Below are 17,472 nucleotides of genomic sequence, written 5' to 3'. Positions count from 1 at the left end.
CAGTCATTGAATATAAGAAGCAGTTGTCTTCAATAAACCAACACTCAAGCATCTTTTTCCACATTTGTATTTTTGTAGATTTGCACAGATCTTGTTTTTTTCCTGAAGGAGCCTCAGATCGCCAGCAGGGGGAGTAGTAACAACATGCCAGCAGAGCCATGTATTTCTAAAAACATGTTTTCTTGTTAAGTCATGTTCTTACAAACATAGATGGTGTTACAGTACAAAACAGCCTTTGTTTGTTACAAAAACAAATGTGTAAATGCTTAAAATTATGTTTGCTTGGTGAATGTAAAACTACTCATCTGTTAGGAAACCCACAATAAAAGCAACTTTTCTGTTTCATGAGGTGTGCAACAAAGGGAAGCTACACCACATAACTAAAAGTATATGGACACCTGCTTGTCAAACATCTCATTCCAAAATTATGGGCATTCATATGGAGTTGGTCCCCTTCCTTTGCTGCTATAACAGCCTCCACTCTTCTGGGAAGGCTTTCCACTAGATGTTGGAACATTGTTGCGGGGACTTTGCTTCCATTCAGCCACAGGAGCATTATTGAGGTCGGGCACTGATGTGGGCGATTAGGCTTGGCTTGCAGTTGGTGTTCCAATTCATCCCAAAGTTCTTCAATGGGGTTGAGGTCAGGACTCTGCGAGATGGTGAAGCGTGATTCATCACACCAGAGAACGAGTTTCCACTGCTTCCGAGTCCAATGGCAGCGAGCTTTACACCACTCCAGCCGACGGTTGGCATTGCGCATGGTGATCTTAGGCATGTGTGCGGCTGCTCGGCCATGGAAACCTATTTCATGAAGCTCTCAACGAACAGTTCTTATGCTGACATTGCTTCCAGAGGCAGTTTGGAACTCGGTAGTGAGTGTTGCAACCGAGGACTAATGATTATTACGCGCTTCAGCACTCGGCGGTCCTGTTCTATGAGCTTGTGTGGCCTACTACTGCTTGACTAAGCCGTTGTTGCTCCTAGACGTTTCACTTCACAATAACCACTTATAGTTGACCAGGGCAGCTCTAGCAGGGAAGAAACTTGACGAACTGACTTGCTGGAAAGGTGGCATCCTATGACGGCACCACACTGAAAGTCACTAAGCTTTTCAGTAAGGCCATTCTACTGCCAATGTTTGTCTATGGAGATTGCATGGATGTGTGCTCGATTTTATACACCTGTCAGCCGAATCCACTAACTTGAAGGGGTGTCCACATACTTGTGTATATATAGTGTACATAGATTTTAAGTGCCTATAAATACTTTAAAAATTGTGTGTGTGTTCCTTAAGTAGGTGTGAGTCTCAGAGCTCTTTGAGAAAGTCACCCCACTGAGGTTTTTCCTGGTCTTCCAGCCAGTGTGGGGGCCAGGTAGTTTTGACACTTGGTCTGTCCTTCATCATAGAGTAGTATGCTCTCAGTTTGGGGTAACGCTCTGCTGACAGCCAAGAGCGGAAGGCGTAGGCAATGGTGGGGAAGACAAGGACATCAGCCAACGAGAAGGCTTTTCCTGCCAGGTAAGAGCCTGCCTCCATCTTCTGAAAGTATCCCTCCCACAGTTTAATTTCAATCGCAAGGTTATCTTTGTTCCTCTTGATAGCAGAGTCATGTCTCTCTCCCTGAGGGACATAATACTCATAGTAGACCACATCACTAAGTTTCTCGTAGAAGGTTTGGCCCTCAAACATGCGTTGGTACATCAGGGCTTGTTCGGCTAGACCCTCAGGGATCATCTGGGTCCCCTGGGACCTGAACTGGTTTTCCAAATACATGCATGCTCCATAGGACTCGTTCACTATGCAGTCCCCGTGTTTGAATGTAGGGAGCTGTGCCCGGGGGTTGAGGTCCATGACTATTGTAGATTTGTGCTCTTCTTTATCGAAGTCCAACAGCGTCTGGTTGTATCCCTGCAACATTTTCTCCTCCAGAGCGATCATAACCCGCCAGCACGGAACCGAGAAGGTGCACCAGAGAAGTGTAATGTTATTGGCCATGATTGTAGACACCGCAGAGAAAGAAGCGAGGAGTAGTCGACTTGGTAGTGTTGTTCAAGACGTTGGCAAGTTTCGAAATACATGGGCCCTGCGTGGCAGTTGGCGGTGACGTAGACGACACAGTTGTGAAACGTCATCAAACTGCTCCGGCGGTTTACTTTCATCCTCAAGTTTGCTCCGTTGACATGATTAGCTGCGAGGTTCTTCTCTAAGTACACTTAACCTTGGTTTCTTCTGAATGTAAACGAATCAACCAAAATGTACGCTCGCGTCTTAGCTTTGACAAGCTTTGTGTAAAGTCCATGTTATCTAGCTTCTGTTGTTGTACCTCTAGTCCATCGCGCCACTACAACGAGTAATCTAGCTTTGTCGACTTCTATTGATCCTTTAGGAGATTCTTTCTCTATGCTTATTGACTTGACTTATATATATACTTTAGTAACCCACCAAAGTAAAGATGTTGTGCTGTACCGTGAGAACATATTTATTTGTGCGCACGGTGTCGCGTTTTTCAAAAATAGTGGCTCTGGTCTATGCGTCAGATGGGAATGCAGATCCAACGCGTGCACCAGAGCCTTCTATTTAGAAATATAATGTATGATAGATCTACCCATAATGCCGTTTTTGCAAGAAACGTTTTGGAAACGAATCAATATCAAGTTCTTACATTTTATACACAGACCCTTTCCTCCCTCTCCATAGTCTTCCCTGGCTGTATCTTCAATTTAAGCAGGACCAATGGAGGTGTCCCATTCAATCAGGGAGCGCACCATAGCAGAGAACAGCCTAGTGATCCTTCTCCAGGGGCTTCAGGGGGAGGTGACCACCGTGGACCTGAGGGATGAGAGCACGGCGAGGGGACGTGTGGTCAACGTGGACGCCTTCATGAACGTGCGTCTGGAGGAGGTGAATGATTGGTTGATTTTTGGGTGAAACTGTTTTTGACATTTAGAAACAATAATGTGAAAGTACAAATAACTCCAGAGGATGACACATGGATGTGTTAAATACACGTTTTTCCAATGTTAACTCATAGTGATGATGATAATGATATGTGTTGCACGATTAGATTTTATGTATTTATTTATTCTATGTGGAAGCAGCAGCACATTCTTTAATTGTCCAAGACGATTTTCCCCTTTGGTGACAATAAGTATATCCTAATCCTTCCAATGTGGTCCTCGACCACAGGTGCTGTACCGGGACCGCCGCGGCCGGCTCAGTCAGCTGGCCGATCTGTTTATCACGGCCAGGAACGTGCGCTACGTCCACATCCCCGACCACGTGGACATCATGGAGACCATACAGACCCAGCTGACCAGGATCAGACGCGTTCGCAACTTTGCCGGCGAGAAAAGGGGCAGGAAGGAGTATCTAAAGAAAAAGAACTGAACTTGGAATGGTGGAGGATGTTGTGTTGGCCCCAAGGGGCTGACCTTTTCTGACCTGAGTTTCAGCTCCTTGTCACTCATGGTCATCCCAAACGTGTGGCTTGACAATGAGCAATGGAGTTGGCAAGAGCACAAACAGATCTGGGACCAGACTGAATTTATAAAATAATTGAACTTGAAGAGTGTTATTCTCATCCACCAGTTGGCTTTCTCTCTGTCTGTATGTGGTTGGCTAGCAATTGAACCAGGGGACGAGGTTAGAAGGGTGGAGGTTGTGTTGCCCCAAGGAGCCTTCCATCACCGCTCATTTCAAATTGTGCAATTTCTCCTTGTTTCATTAATGAAATTGTGACTCCAGAACAGAAGAATATGAATTTGAATTGATTCTCACAAGTTACAGGTGTCATCCTTGAGTCTTTATGTTCATAATGCTTTAACATTATAATTCACAGAGGGTGACAGGTTCTCTTATCCAAGGAAAGAAAACAACTAAAGTTTAAGAATGTCAATAGTTGGCATTGTAAAGACTTTTCTTTGGTAAATAAGACTATTCTTTTTGATGCTTAAGTGTTTTTGATTCTCGTTTTGCTCCACCTCTTGTTGAAATACTTTGAATAAACATTCCTTTTTTAAAGAAATCATTGCATTTTCAGAAAACAAAACTAATTGAGTAATTCCAAGCCATGCAATGGCTTAAGTGCTGTTTGGTAAGATGACAAGATGTGTGATTGCTATATTTTGTTGGTTAGATTGTCCTTTTGTCTTGGAAAACTGGTTTTGATATAGGCACAATGCAATTTGGTTTATTGTGAATCAATCAAATGTATTTATAAAGCCCTTTTTACACCAGCAGATGTCACAGTGCTGTACAGAAACCTAGCCTAAAATCCCAAACAGCAAGCAATGCAGATGTAAAAGCACGCCATGTAGGTTACGCCTATGTATACCATTATTTCATTACGTATACCTTTCGTCCCTTCCTTGAAGTGATCACAGACGGTTGATCCTGTAAGCTATGTATTGGAGTCCTTGCTTTCACCTATCCAACTGTGTTAGATCTGTACTTATGAATTCAAGGAAGCAAGGAAATGTTTTAATTATATAGAATTTGAACAGGAACCAATACATACACTACAYTACAGTGAGGGTGTGTTTGTGTGGGGGCAGTGTTTTCTCTACTGGACATGAACATGGCTGTGACCCAAATGGCACCCTATTCCCTATGTATTGCACTGAGGTGCAATATCCCTATGAGCTCTGATGAAAAGTAGTGCACTATAAAGGGAATAGGGTGTCATTTGGGACGCAAACATGGCCAGGAGCCTCGGCTAGGATAGACCACAATGCCCATCTGTCTGAGTTCACACTAGGCCGGTCTCCCTCCCTGCCCACAGGCCAGCCAGGGGAAAGATGACATGATCAATACCAGTCTGAATGAGGAAAAAAAAACAGGGCTGTTTCCAAAGCTTAGCTCTCCCTCTCCCAAACAGAACCCACTCATAAAAGCCTTTTGGTTCACTCTTGAACGTGATTGGTGGATTGGCAGTCACGGAAACAGGATGGAACTTCTTGGGGCCAATGGCATTGAGCAGAGAAACTAAGAGGAAGAAAGAAGTGCTTCCCTTGGAAATGGCTATCCTAAATGTTCCGATGGTGTTTGGGATTTAGAGGAATTTCTAAATGGGTATGTTATTTCTTAGCAGTGTCAGGAAGAGGACAGGTCTGAGATAATGTGTGTTGGCTGGAGAAGAAGATTAACGCTTGATTTCAGATAGAGTTTCACCATTATCAGTCAGTTACATGTATAGAGTACTACAAAGGGGAGGAGTTGAATTCACCTGGGATCAATATGTCCCTACAGAATGTGGTATATAGGGAAAGGGGGATACCTAGTCAGTTGTACAACTGAATACAACTGAAATGTGTCTTCTGCATTTAACCCAACCCCTCTGAATCAGAGAGGTGGGGGGGGGGCTGCCATAATCGACATCCACACGTCTTCTGCGCCCGAGGAACAGTGGGTTAACTGCCTTGCTCTGACAGAACGACAGATTTTTACCTTGGTCAGCTCAGAGATTCGATCCAGCAACCTTTCGGTTACCTGCCCAATGCTCTAACCACTAGATAAAGAATGAAGTTACACACCACTGGATCTCAGGAATTTCCCGATGCCGTTCCATTATTGTTAGTCGGGGACCTGTGGTATGATTTTGGTTTTGAACCTTCTTTTAAAAAAACAAATGTTTTCTCTAAGACCAACCTTGAGAAACCTCTGTGACAACAACCACATAACTGCTTTTGAAAGCCACTGGACTGACTGCCACATCAACACTGTTTAGCTCAGAATAGTTCTTTACAGAGGAATTCAAAATAAACATTTTGGTTGTAAAAGCCCCTTGGAATAATAAGAAACAATGGTTGTTTACCTCATCAATCTGAAATCCCTAAAACCATGTGCCTATCTTAAATGGCACCCTATACCCTACATAGTGCACTACTTTTGACCAGGGCCCATAGGGCTTATGTCAAAAGTAGTTCCCTATATAGGGAATAGGGYGCCATTTGGAATGTAACCCTGAGATCACAACACAAAAAGTTGAATTAATCCCGTCAGTCCCTCCTTTAGCACCACACCAGAGCCCTCCTGGGTTAACACTGAACAGAGCTTCCTCACTGTGGCATGGCCTAGAGCTGGAGATAGCCCACACACACACAGAGGCCAGGTTAACAGGACACTCACTACAGCACAAGTATACCTCAGACTGAGTGTAAGTATGTATGTATGAAGATCTGGAGAAGGCAACTAATGTTGTTTGGGGATTTTTGGTAAATGCTAATCAAGCTAATTTCTCTCTGGGTTTTTTGGAAAATGCTAATCAAGCTCATCTCTCACTCTCCTCTCTCTCTCTTCTTTTCTCTCTCAACACTTCCCTTTTGACAGCCTCTCTTGGCCCAGGTTTGGCCAGTCCTCCCTCTCTCTGAGTAGAGGCAGTGGTGGTGGAGCACAGCTGATGTTGAGGAGAGAGGCAGCACGTGTGAAGGCTGTTCTCTAATAGACTATCTTCAGCTTTACAGAGAGGCCAGGTCAAGCACCCCTGAGCCTTGGATCATTCCTCATCTTAACCAGCAGTATAACAGCCCGATGGGACTAACTGCTCCTACTCCTCTATGCCTCTGAGATCCTCTGATTTCTCCTCCACTTTTTTTCACAGCCTTACACAGAGATGGACAACTGCTCAGTCTAGACTTAGAATCATTGTTGGATCTGTGGATTGACTGTGAAGCCACAAATTCAACTGACTTTATCAAGATTAAGGTGAGTGAGTGGTTTCAGTTCACTTGTGTTGTTGAATAGTGTTGTCACTATTTCTGTATGTAGGACCGACTGTTGATGTCCTCACAAGTGATAAGGATGTATTCTCTTGCCTTTTATATGTTATGTTTTCTATGGAAGAGATTGATTTCCTAACAATTTAGGAAAACACTCTGAGTTTACCTAAAAAAGTGATCCTGTACTCTGGAAGTAACATGACATGGAGGTTTATTAGTAGAGACTGTTGTTAACTATTATTAATGTCTGTACTTCATAATGCCACATCTATAAAACTCTTTATAGGCACTGTAGCAGCAACAGAAGCAGAGACCCAAACCGCCTCTACATCCTMACTTAAACATGATCAGAGCAGTCTGTCTCCCAGCCTGTCACACATGTATGTTGTTAAAGACCACTTGTGCTTTTGGCAGTTTTGTTGTCTCTATGTTTGTTGTATTATGACAACAACCTTATCCATTAAAGTTACTGTGTTGTTGGATGATATCTGTTTTAAGGCACCAGTGACAAGAATAATACTTACGGGAAATTCCACGGCAACAGAGTGATATTGAGATTTTAACAGAATGACGGTTTGTGCTTTTGATGCCGTCATTCTGTTACCAAACTTTGCATCTGCACTGTTCTTCAAGTAAATGTGTTTTTGTAAAATTCTGTGGAAATTGTTAAAAGTTGTCCTTGTACATAGTTGTATGGTTTGTTTAACTTTGCAGTCATTGGTTTTTGTTTGGCATACATTTTAAAGTGAAAAATCTGAGTCTGTGTTACCGTAGAATTTCCCTTAGGTATTCAAAGGTTTAAAATGTAATTGTTTGAATCTGATTGGTTTATCCAAGCAGGAAATGTGTAGGGTTGAAGGCAGAGGGTTTAATGAGGTATATAAACACGCACGCACCACAGTTGATTCCAGGAGTTATTGAACTTGTCTGGTAGGTGTTAATGCTGTCTGTGTTAGAATTTGTTGACTAGAACTGTGTAACTTAAAGAGCACATCACCAGTTACCGCCGGTATGTAGCCTGCAGATATTTTGAGACTTTGAGAGAAACTTTTATGACGGTAACATTTCTTGTTTGTTGTAATAAAGTTTTATGGTTGTTTGTGATAAAACTGCTTGGAGTGCCTTGATATACATGGCTATTCAAAGAGAGGGAGGGAGGGGAAGGAGAATGCACAGGGAGGAGAATGTGCTTGAAAGAGATTACATTTCGAGATGCCAAGAAGTAGACTATAAACACACAAAAAAGTACAGAAATGTGTCTGGTGCATTTTTCAAATGAAGAGAGCTTTTGTGTCTCTTTTTTAAAAAGAGTCTTCCTAACCTTGATCCTTTTCAATCTGCCTGACTCATGGGGATGAAACACCATCCTGGTAATTTGTATGATTTGGGAAATTAAAATTGAGGCCAAGCAAGGCCTAATTAAATGAAAATATTGTTTGTCTTTAAATGAACTGAAAACAAAATTACTCACAGCACTTGTCATAAAAGCCTGAAGAAAAAAAACGAGGATGAAGTTGCTGAGCTATTTCCTTCCAAAAGTCAAATCAATTAGATAGCCAAGAGAACTATAAGCAGAGAACCCAGGGCCCCAATGGGGCAAGGCGGCAAGTCCCACCATCTCCCATGAGTCTGTGGGCCAACAAAGCAGCAATGCTGCCAATTGCGGCCACCATTTAATTGGCAAAATGTACTTTGAGAGCGAACAAGGTCAGGGTCTGCTGCCAAGAGTCAGCGGGATAAAGATCAGGGTGGGAAAACACAAGGTCCTGATGGGCCTGATGATAGCTGGCATGATTTTAAACTCCCAGAGGAAAGACGCAGCGAAAGAGCAACATTCTGCCAGTGCCTCAACTGTTGTTGAATTGCATGCAAGCAATGAGGGAGGAAATCAGTCAGCAGTCATTGGATTTCATCAACACTTTGTTGTCCTATTCCCTCCCCCTATCCCCAGATTCACTCTCAACCTCTGTAACACTGTATAGTGTTATTTGTCTTTTAGATCTCTCCTTCCCTTTCTCTTTGGCTCCTCCTCGCTGTGAGACTCCACACAGACAGACTGTTAGCGTGCATGTGAAACACGTGTTTCTGTGGGAAAAGTGAACCCCCCACTCTGAGCACACAGGAAAGGGATAGCTGGGTCACTGCTACGGAAATACCAGAAATACGAAGTAATTAGTGGTTAAGCAAGCACTCTGACTGACTCTGTGTTTATGGTGTCCTCTGTGGGGCACTCGTGACGAACTACCAGGAACACAATGTGTACATCCCAGTGACCTCTGACACCTCATTGAATTGTAGTGATGATGGTTGGGTGGGAAATAGGTGGAGGCATTATGTTACACTCTCCTCTAAGCCTTATGAGACTCCTAAGGACCAGAGAATGAGCTCAGACAGTTAGACACTGAGTGCTGGCTGTCCAAAATGACAGTCTGTTCCTCCCATTGGAAATTACACATGGCGTCATAGTAGAAGAGGAAATGTTGATTGTTTCCTGTTTGTGGGGGCAGTTCTGACGGTATATTAATTATTTTTGAACTACAGGTCCTTGTATTGGAGACAGGCCCGGAACTGACACCATAGAGACCTAGAGATGTGATGACCAGAGAAGTTGTCTAAACAGAAGAACTCGTAATATTGTTGGTGAATGGTGTCAACCAAACAGAGGTCAAAATGGAACCAATTAGAAAAGACATGGAGCTGCTAAGTAACAGCATGGCGAGCTATGCTCACATCAAAGGTGAGACATCCGTGTTTGTTCTTCTTATAGTTCTAGGATAAAGCAACCCTTTATTAATTCTGATGCTTTAAGAAAGCTTTCCGAAAGATCTGTCACCTCTGAGTAGAACCACAATCCTTTCCAGGGACTTGTGTGTTCTGTTAGCTTTGGCTTGACACCCCTGTACCGTGAAAGTGTCTGCATGCTTGACCGCTCAAATATTGTGTAAAGTTCCTCATTTCCTGCACTCATATTACAGCCAAAGGAAAGTGGCTTATACAGTAAGACCAGTCAGGAGCCCTTTGTGAAGAGATTTGCCAAGAACTGATAACAAACAAGGCATTGTTAAAGTCAATTCACATGCTGTTGTATTTAGTTTAAATGAAATGAATAATTGGCTGAACCCCTTGCAATGTAGCTGATAGCATCAAAATGAACCCGATCTTGCAAGCTCACACAATCTGTTTTCACAAGGCTATGTAAGTGAGTGATCTAAACTGTTTTTCCTAAACCCATCTAGCCAACCCAGAGAGCTTGGCTTTGTACTTCATGATGGGTGTGTGTTTTGGCCTGCTCCTGGCMCTGTGCCTCCTGGTCACTGGCATCGCCTGTAGCACACGTCGTGGTCGCACCAAGAACAAGAACACTCCCCACTCCCTAGAGAGGAGACAACTGAAGTCTAGCGAAGAAGATGAGGAACAGGAGAAAGTGGATGTGGAAGAAGGGGAGGAGGTTGAGATCCCTAAATTAACTGCGGTGCCTATGAGCAACCGCAGCAGCCAATCAAATGGTACTTTGAGGAGCGTGAACGTGTTCGCGTCGGCGGATGAGCTGGAGAGGGCGAGGCAACTGGAGGAGAGGGAGCGGATCATCAGAGATATCTGGAGAAACGGGCAGCCTGATATACTGGCCACTGGGACAGGGACCATCGAACGGGTACACTACCTCTAGAGGACCTAAAGTGACTCAATGACCTATTAACATTTTATTAACCCTGAACTTTATCCACTTCAGACAGAGACTGTAGAGGACTTTACTGGGCAGGCACAGATTCACCTTCATCTTTTCATTCAATGTGTATTTTCAACATTTTTCATTAATGTATGACTATGGCAAATGTGTTGCACAATACAATGTACACTTTTATGTTTATACTTCAATGAGTATCCATATACATTTTTTATTTTGGTAATAAAAAGTATAATTTCATGACCACTGGACATTTACACATTGATTTACAATGCAGACAGCTTAGAGAAACAACCAACCACTATCGCTGTCTCATGTATGTTAACATTTGCTTATTGACTTACATGGTTGTTAGGCTGCTCCAAGCTCCAACACTCCATGTTAATCTTAGCCGGCTACAAGTCTTCCCACAGAATCCCCCATCCTTTAACCCCTCGTTAGCCACCATCTCTGACCAGTAACTTCCTGTTTTCCTTTCCACAGTCCCAGCAGTCTCTGTTACAGCAGCAGCAACACTGTGGATGCGTAAATGGCACCCTACTCCCTACATGGTGCACTACTTTTGACCAAATTCCTAAATGATTCCATTTGGGATGCACACCAGATTTCCCTTTCCACACTCCCTGCAGCCTCTCTCTCTCTCCTGAAGAGGTTGTTCAGGACTTATGAAAAGGTAATTTGTCCCCAGGCAAAATACCTGTTTTGTGCCCCGAATGGCAACCTATTTCCTACCAAGTGCACCACTTTTGACCAGGGCCTCTGGTCAAAAGTAGTGCACTATACAGGGAATAGGGTGCAATTTGAGACATACCCCAGATTTGTTTTCTATGGCTGTTGTAACAATCCCCAATTGAAGTAGTAAAATTAACAGGACACTTACTGGCACTGGACATGAACACTCCAGTCATAACAAGCAACCTTTTCATTAAGCATAGAACAGTTTGGGTTTGGAGGGAAAAACTCACCCAGGGAAGCCAAAAATAGAGGATCCCCTGGGACATAGCTGGGATGCACTGGACTTTGCACAAGGGAAGTAGTGCCTTGGTAAGATATACAGTACAAGTACAGCACAGGGTATTTCCAATATGACACCCTATTCCCTATATAGTGCACTACTTTTGACCAGGACCTTGGGCTCAGGTTAAGTAGTGCACTATGGGATAGGGTGCCATTTGGGCTGACATTTATTCCTTGAATATAGCTTGAGTGAGTGACTCGTGTTTGCTTTTGAGGTTATGTAACTTCAGTCTGCACTAGTGATGGATGGGTTATTAGCAATTGCAGGTGAACAAACAGCTGACCCGCGCACAACTAGTCTGCAGTCACATATCAAGTATGTGCTCATTACCAAATTCCACAGCTAAATTCCTGCAGTCCTTATCAAATTGTCCTAAGCAGGCACTCATGTCTAAAATTAGTTAGACATGTTGCAATATATCCTGTCAAGTCCAAAGAATTGCAATATAACAAATACCGTGGATGTGTACACTTTTTAGAGCTAATTACTTTCCATTAGACATTTGATATCACAGGTCAAGCTTAAGAATGTTGAAACTCTGAACTTTAAATGAGGAGTGCAGAAGGAAAAGGCAAGTAGTACATGACAAAACAATTCAAGTGAACCAGAGAAAATATTTATTGGAAATTAATGACAAGTACTTAAAATCTCTGAGGGAACAGTAGAAAAGATGTCAGCTTCTGTTTCGAGTAAGAGCGTAAAAACAAAGAATAGAGTCCTACAGTTACGGTATGCTCAATACATACAGTATGGACACAATGCAGTCTTGGGGTAGACTGCACAAAGCAGCAGTCTTGCACTGTAGCTGACTAAACCTGCTCCTCGACGTCTACTCACCTGTGTTCGTGCTCCACCAACAAGTATAGTTTGACAGTATTTATTTGCCACATACAGGGAAAAGTTATACTTATGTCATCTTGTGCCATAACCTCAATAGTATAGGTTTACCTTTTGATGTAGAACATTACGAAAGAACGAAAATGATGAAGCCCATAAACTGCTATTCTAGACTGAACAAAAATATAAAAACGCAACAATCTCACTTATTTTACTGAGTTACAGTTCATAAGGAAAATCAGTCAATTGAAATAAGTTCATTAAGCCCTAATCTTTGTATTTCACATGGAACCACTGGGGAACCAGGCCCAGCCAATCAGACTGAGTCTTTCCCCACAAAAGGGCTTTATTACAGACAGAACTACTCCTCAGTTTCATCAGCTGTCTGGTGGCTAGTCTCAGGTGATCCTGCAGGTGAAGAAGCCGGATGTGGAGGTCCAGGTCTGGCATGGTTACACGTGGTCTGCTGTTGTGAGGCCTGTTGGACGTACTGCCAAATTCTGTAAAACGACGTTGGAGGCGGCTTATGGTAGAGAAATGAACATTACATTCACTGGCAACAGCTCTGGTGGACATTCCTGCAGTCAGCATGCCAATTGTACACTCCCTCAACTTGAGACATGTTGTGACCTTTTATAGTCCACAGCACAAGGTGCACATGTGTAATGATCATGCTGTTTAATCAGCTTCTTGATATGTCGCACATGTCAGGTGGATGGATTATCTTGGCAAAGGACCAATGTTGAGTAACAGGGTTGTAAACAAATGTATGCACAAAATGAGAAATAAGCTTTTTGTGCGTATGGAAAATTGTGATCTTTTATTTCAGCTCATGAAACATGGGACCAACACATTACATGTTGCGTTTATATTTTTGTTCAGTATATTCAAAACATTTAAACTCCCAATATAAAGGCCTCAATATCAATAATTTTGTTTGTTACATAACTACTTATTTTTCCTATAATTATATTAATTTASCAAAAATTATATGACACAGGCACGAACATACACCTGCTATTTGTCAGCTGTGAAACAAAATCATTTTTTGTCACAGACCTTTCATTTTACACAGTGAAAGTCCTCTTGATGCTTAAAAACAGGAAGTATCAATGGGAACAAACCACACAGAAACAACCTCAACCCCCCAACAAGTAGAAGACCAGAAGTATTGGTGGTAATGAGAATGCTTTATGTAGCATATGATGGAGAATTCTCAACGTGGCAGGACATACTGGTATGTGAGCAATAGCTGGGACGATAAACCGAAAATTAAATCGCAGGCATTTTGCTGGTATCGTTCAATACGATAAGTAGCCTATAGTAGAGAAATGTGAACCTTTAAATAAAGTTTGCTAATATGGGTGATTGTTAATGGGATAATTGATGGCTAAACCATCAAACTAGTAGTAGTTAAAAGTATAATAAAAAAAAAAGAAGATTTAACTGTGGTGCACATTGTTAGAAATGTATTGTTCTCGCATCAATTCAGGCAATTTATCGTGATATGGATTTTTGTCCACGTCGCCCAGTTCTAGTATGAGCCCAGTTCCCACAGTAGAGATTGGACTCTAACCATACCACCCCATGGGACCAAAGTGTCATGCAAAACACCATCAAAAACCTAGCACTGCCCATACAACTGTTTAGCTAAAGGCTTGCTTTAGCTAGTACAGCAGAAAAGCTGTACGACAAAAGTATATAGAGCAATGCATATCACTATGAATATCAATTTTAAGGCACAAATCCATTTGTCATTTTTATGTCTTGAGGAAAGTTACTTTGCTTTAAATCAACGTAGCTACAATAACATAACCATTTCAGAGGACCCAGAGGGGTTTACTACAAAGCAAGATCAATGAGTTAGCCAACCAGAAATAACTACAGATATTCTGGTTCATTAAGAAAGCTAAACTTACATATGCATTTTTGGTTGTTGAGTCAATTAGACCATACCTATTTCAATCTGGGCATGGTCTAATTGACTCCAAAAATAAATAACTTTTTTATTTCATAATATTTACTGTAGGCAAGTTAGCTTACCAACTCCTTTATCCTGTTTTGTAGTATATCCCACAGGAGACGATCGGAAACCAGTCTGCTATTGTTCGTAACAAACAAGCAAATACAGATAAAAATACAAACAAAGCACATCTTTACATATCAAACACCCAGAAACAAATACAAATTACTGGTAGTAATTTAAAAAAATTAAGAAGTAGCTCGCCCCTTAATTCAAGTTCAATTGAACATTTTCTCCCATATAACCCTTACTGAAAGTGGCTTGAGTCAATGATAGGAAAACAACCGTGTACATTCTGATGCTGTGACTGACTAGGTAGCCAGAGTTTAGGCTCTTCAAGCTTACACAGAGATGACGGCAGATAATCAGATGACCTCAAACAGATGGACAGAAAGCTCTGGAGGAAGGAAGAGGAGGGTCTACTACAGCTTGGAAGCTGAGGGGTCTCCGGACTGGATGTTGTCTTTATGGTCCATCTCTGTGTGGTGCTCCTCCCCATGCTCACCCCCCTCCTCCCCATCCCCCTGGAACTTGTCATGAGTCCACTTGTTGGGGCTGCTGCCGCCCTTGCGGTAGATGAAGCGTCCCCTGCTGCGGGGGAAGGCCCCTCGGCCGCGGCTCTCCAGCCACGTCTTCTCTCCCTCTCGGTCATCATGCTGCCAAATAAGTAAACAGTCAGATCAGTGAAAAGGATTCCAAGACAACATCAGCAAATTAAAATATGTTAACATGTATTAATGTTCATTATTAAAACCTTGATCCACATTTGGTGAAACAGTGCCACTGGTCGCCCCAAGCACATTTGTTATTGTTTTCTTTTGAAACGAGGCAGAGGAGCATTCTACATCATGGTAAAAAAATATCATAGAACATACTCTGCTGTTCTATCGCGCGTGCAATGCTGTCCGAGGGAAAACTACGTCTTTGTTGTAATATCGCAAACAGATGTGGCAGTTTCACCGCTACCGATTCCAGATTTAACATGTATACATCTTGTATTAATGTCACTAAGAGCTAAGATGATCACCTATCACAATACTGAAAACAGAATCAAGACCATGTTTTCATATTCTAATCTGGAAAACACAGAACCAAAATCAGCTCCGAATGTTAGGAGAGACTAATTGGATTCAAATCCACTAGGAGGGATATTGTGCAGAGAAGTGCTCACACAAAAAAAGTAATTATGGTATACTCAAATAAAGAGTAAGTGCTGAAACTTACAAAGTAATATTTCCTGCTCTTAGGAGTGTACTCTGGGTCCCACTCCTCGTCTGGTGGGCGCTCTGGGGGGGCGTTGCTCATATTAGGAGGGGGGTTGCTGTTGTTATTTCCTTGGTAATTGCCCCTGTTCCAGCCCCTTCCACCTCCTCTCACTCTGGGGAGCTGAAACCAAAACAAACAGGGTCAGACTGGGGGTGTAGAGTGAAGTTGCCCATAAACACTGATCTAGCATTTCCCCTACTAATGGTTAAGGTTAGGATTGAGGGAGGGGAAGCTGATCCTAGATATGTACCTAGGAGAAACTTGGTCTGAGCACAATCAACTATTATAATTTCCAATATTCGCAGGGCTTGGACTGAGGGCTTGGACTGAGGGCTTGGACTGAGGGCTTGGACTGAGGGCTTGGACTGAGGGCTTGGACTGAGGGCTTGGACTGAGGGCTTGGACCTGAATAAAAAATTATAGCTGCAGGAAAGCAGTCCCGATGTAAAGATCAAATACATCAGAGATGGAGAGCGAGAGAGCGAGCAAGCGAAAGAGAACACCAGGTGCTCTCAGTTGGCTGTGGAGAGAAGGAGGAGTCAGGCTTCTGCTTTGAGTATTGTGTTTCTGAATGTCACATGAGTATTACTTTACCTTTAGTAATCAGGTATGGATTAAGTGTGAAATAGTATCATCATCCTCCTCATTCTCCTTATCATCATCATCATCATCATTAGGAGGAAGGAACAGAGCAGAGAAGCACAGTCTATAGCGAAGTTATAAAGATAGAAAATTACAAGACAATCAAAGTCATTCCATAGTGCACTCCAGTCCATACAGTAGGCTGGCTAGGTGAAACAGTAGAATACATCACACAGAGAGCAGAACTTACAAATCCTCCTCCACGTCCTCGGCCCCTTTCCATGTGGCCCTCGTAATCCCGGGGGGGACCCCTCTCCATGTGGCCCTCATAATCCCGGGGGAGACCCCTATCCATGGGGCCTCCGTAGTCCCGGGGCCCGAAGCGAGGTTTACTGTAGCCCTGGTCCATGTGCTCCATCTCCTCCCCCATCATGTGGTCTTTACCTCTGAACCCTCCTCTGAAGGGAGAGGGAGAGGAGGAGGAAGAGGAGGAGGATGGAGAGCGATCACGCTTCTTCTTGGTTTTTCTGTGAGCGAGAGGGGTAAAAGGGGAAATTACAATTAGACTCCATTTTAACTGGATCTATATTTTAAGTGCTGAACATTAAATCGCAAAGAAACCCTGGGGTGGAGAAAATGACATGCATATAGTTTATATAACCACATTTCAATGAAAGAAACAATTCAGGGACGGAGGAGACTATAGGGAGGTGATTTTAAAGTAAACTATAATAAGCCTACTTGGATTTCTTGTGGTGTTTGGCAGATTTCTCTGAGGATCTCTCTTGGCTGGGTCCTCGGGAGCCTCCGGAGCCCTTGCCCCCGTCCCGTTTATGCTGCCCAGGCTCCTTCCCAGAAAACCTTTTACGGCGCTCTATATCCAGACGCAGGTCCATTGGGTCACCTTTAGGTTTTTTACCCTGATCCTGTGGAGATATGGAAGTGCTGTCTATGTTATTTGCCACTTCCGATACCACAACTTAGAAGTGGGCAACATAATGAAGTAATGATTCCTTTCCATTTCATGGGTTGCACGTTTTGTCACAATATTGTTTTGAACATTTGTTTTAGGACTTATGCCTTACTGAGCATTCTATTCAATGCATTGTCAATGAGTGCTGATGAAGATTTATTCAAAAGTGCATTACAGTGTCTTGGAAATACAAAAAATAATTAGTAAGAAAACAGTCATCATTGTGATGTCGCCAGATTGACTTTAGATGCAGTATAACATTAGCTAGCTTGCTAAGATTGAGGGAAGACCACCAGTTTTTAGCTGGCTAACATTAGCATTGCTAGCTATTTTTGAGAAACTTTGCAAGATAATGACATTTCCATCTG

The 17,472-nt window shown here is 42.7% G+C and overlaps 4 protein-coding genes across 14 annotated transcripts in view; 2 read left to right on the top strand and 2 right to left on the bottom strand.

Annotated features, from left to right (window-relative positions):
* Positions 1-49: 49 nt before the first annotated feature.
* On the bottom strand, positions 50-2,103 carry LOC111955053 (glutathione S-transferase A). The gene has a single exon (XM_023975099.3). The coding sequence runs from the start codon at positions 1,997-1,999 to the stop codon at positions 1,310-1,312; it is 690 nt and encodes a 229-aa protein (XP_023830867.1). The 5' UTR covers positions 2,000-2,103; the 3' UTR covers positions 50-1,309.
* A 12-nt stretch (positions 2,104-2,115) lies between these two features.
* lsm10 (LSM10, U7 small nuclear RNA associated) lies at positions 2,116-3,549 on the top strand. 5 transcript variants are annotated; one of them, XM_023975103.2, is made up of 3 exons: positions 2,116-2,199; positions 2,702-2,905; positions 3,191-3,549. In XM_023975103.2, exons 2-3 carry the CDS (start codon positions 2,738-2,740, stop codon positions 3,389-3,391), a joined length of 369 nt encoding a protein of 122 aa, XP_023830871.1. In that variant the 5' UTR covers positions 2,116-2,199; positions 2,702-2,737; the 3' UTR covers positions 3,392-3,549. The 5 variants fall into 5 exon arrangements, with proteins under 5 accessions (XP_023830871.1, XP_023830870.1, XP_023830873.1 ...); XM_023975102.2 differs by having other exon boundaries at positions 2,126-2,211; XM_023975105.2 differs by having other exon boundaries at positions 2,152-2,259; positions 2,702-2,890.
* A 2,506-nt stretch (positions 3,550-6,055) lies between these two features.
* eva1bb (eva-1 homolog Bb (C. elegans)) lies at positions 6,056-10,648 on the top strand. 2 transcript variants are annotated; one of them, XM_023974616.2, is made up of 5 exons: positions 6,056-6,158; positions 6,332-6,706; positions 7,007-7,100; positions 9,262-9,457; positions 9,957-10,648. In XM_023974616.2, exons 4-5 carry the CDS (start codon positions 9,391-9,393, stop codon positions 10,385-10,387), a joined length of 498 nt encoding a protein of 165 aa, XP_023830384.1. In that variant the 5' UTR covers positions 6,056-6,158; positions 6,332-6,706; positions 7,007-7,100; positions 9,262-9,390; the 3' UTR covers positions 10,388-10,648. The 2 variants fall into 2 exon arrangements, with proteins under 2 accessions (XP_023830384.1, XP_023830382.1); XM_023974614.2 differs by lacking the exon at positions 7,007-7,100.
* Positions 10,649-12,017: 1,369 nt separating this feature from the next.
* The window catches only part of thrap3b (thyroid hormone receptor associated protein 3b), a 29,924-nt gene continuing 24,469 nt past the window's right edge, over positions 12,018-17,472 (bottom strand). For 2 of the 6 annotated variants that reach the window (XM_023974648.2, XM_023974647.2), the window contains exons 8-11: positions 16,873-17,057; positions 16,382-16,658; positions 15,508-15,669; positions 12,018-14,939 (exon numbers count right to left, since the gene is read on the bottom strand). In XM_023974648.2, the coding sequence (XP_023830416.1) occupies positions 14,706-14,939; positions 15,508-15,669; positions 16,382-16,658; positions 16,873-17,057 (858 nt within the window). In that variant the 3' untranslated portion in view covers positions 12,018-14,705. Of the gene's footprint in view, positions 14,940-15,507; positions 15,670-16,143; positions 16,256-16,381; positions 16,659-16,872; positions 17,058-17,472 lie in introns of those variants that run through there. The other 4 variants (XR_002876033.2, XR_011474438.1, XR_002876032.3 and 1 more) reach the window with 4 other exon arrangements.

Source organism: Salvelinus sp. IW2-2015, linkage group LG30 (assembly GCF_002910315.2).
Source record: "Salvelinus sp. IW2-2015 linkage group LG30, ASM291031v2, whole genome shotgun sequence".
NCBI classification, from domain to species: domain Eukaryota; kingdom Metazoa; phylum Chordata; class Actinopteri; order Salmoniformes; family Salmonidae; genus Salvelinus; species Salvelinus sp. IW2-2015.
This window is presented reverse-complemented; position numbering and strand designations above follow the sequence as displayed.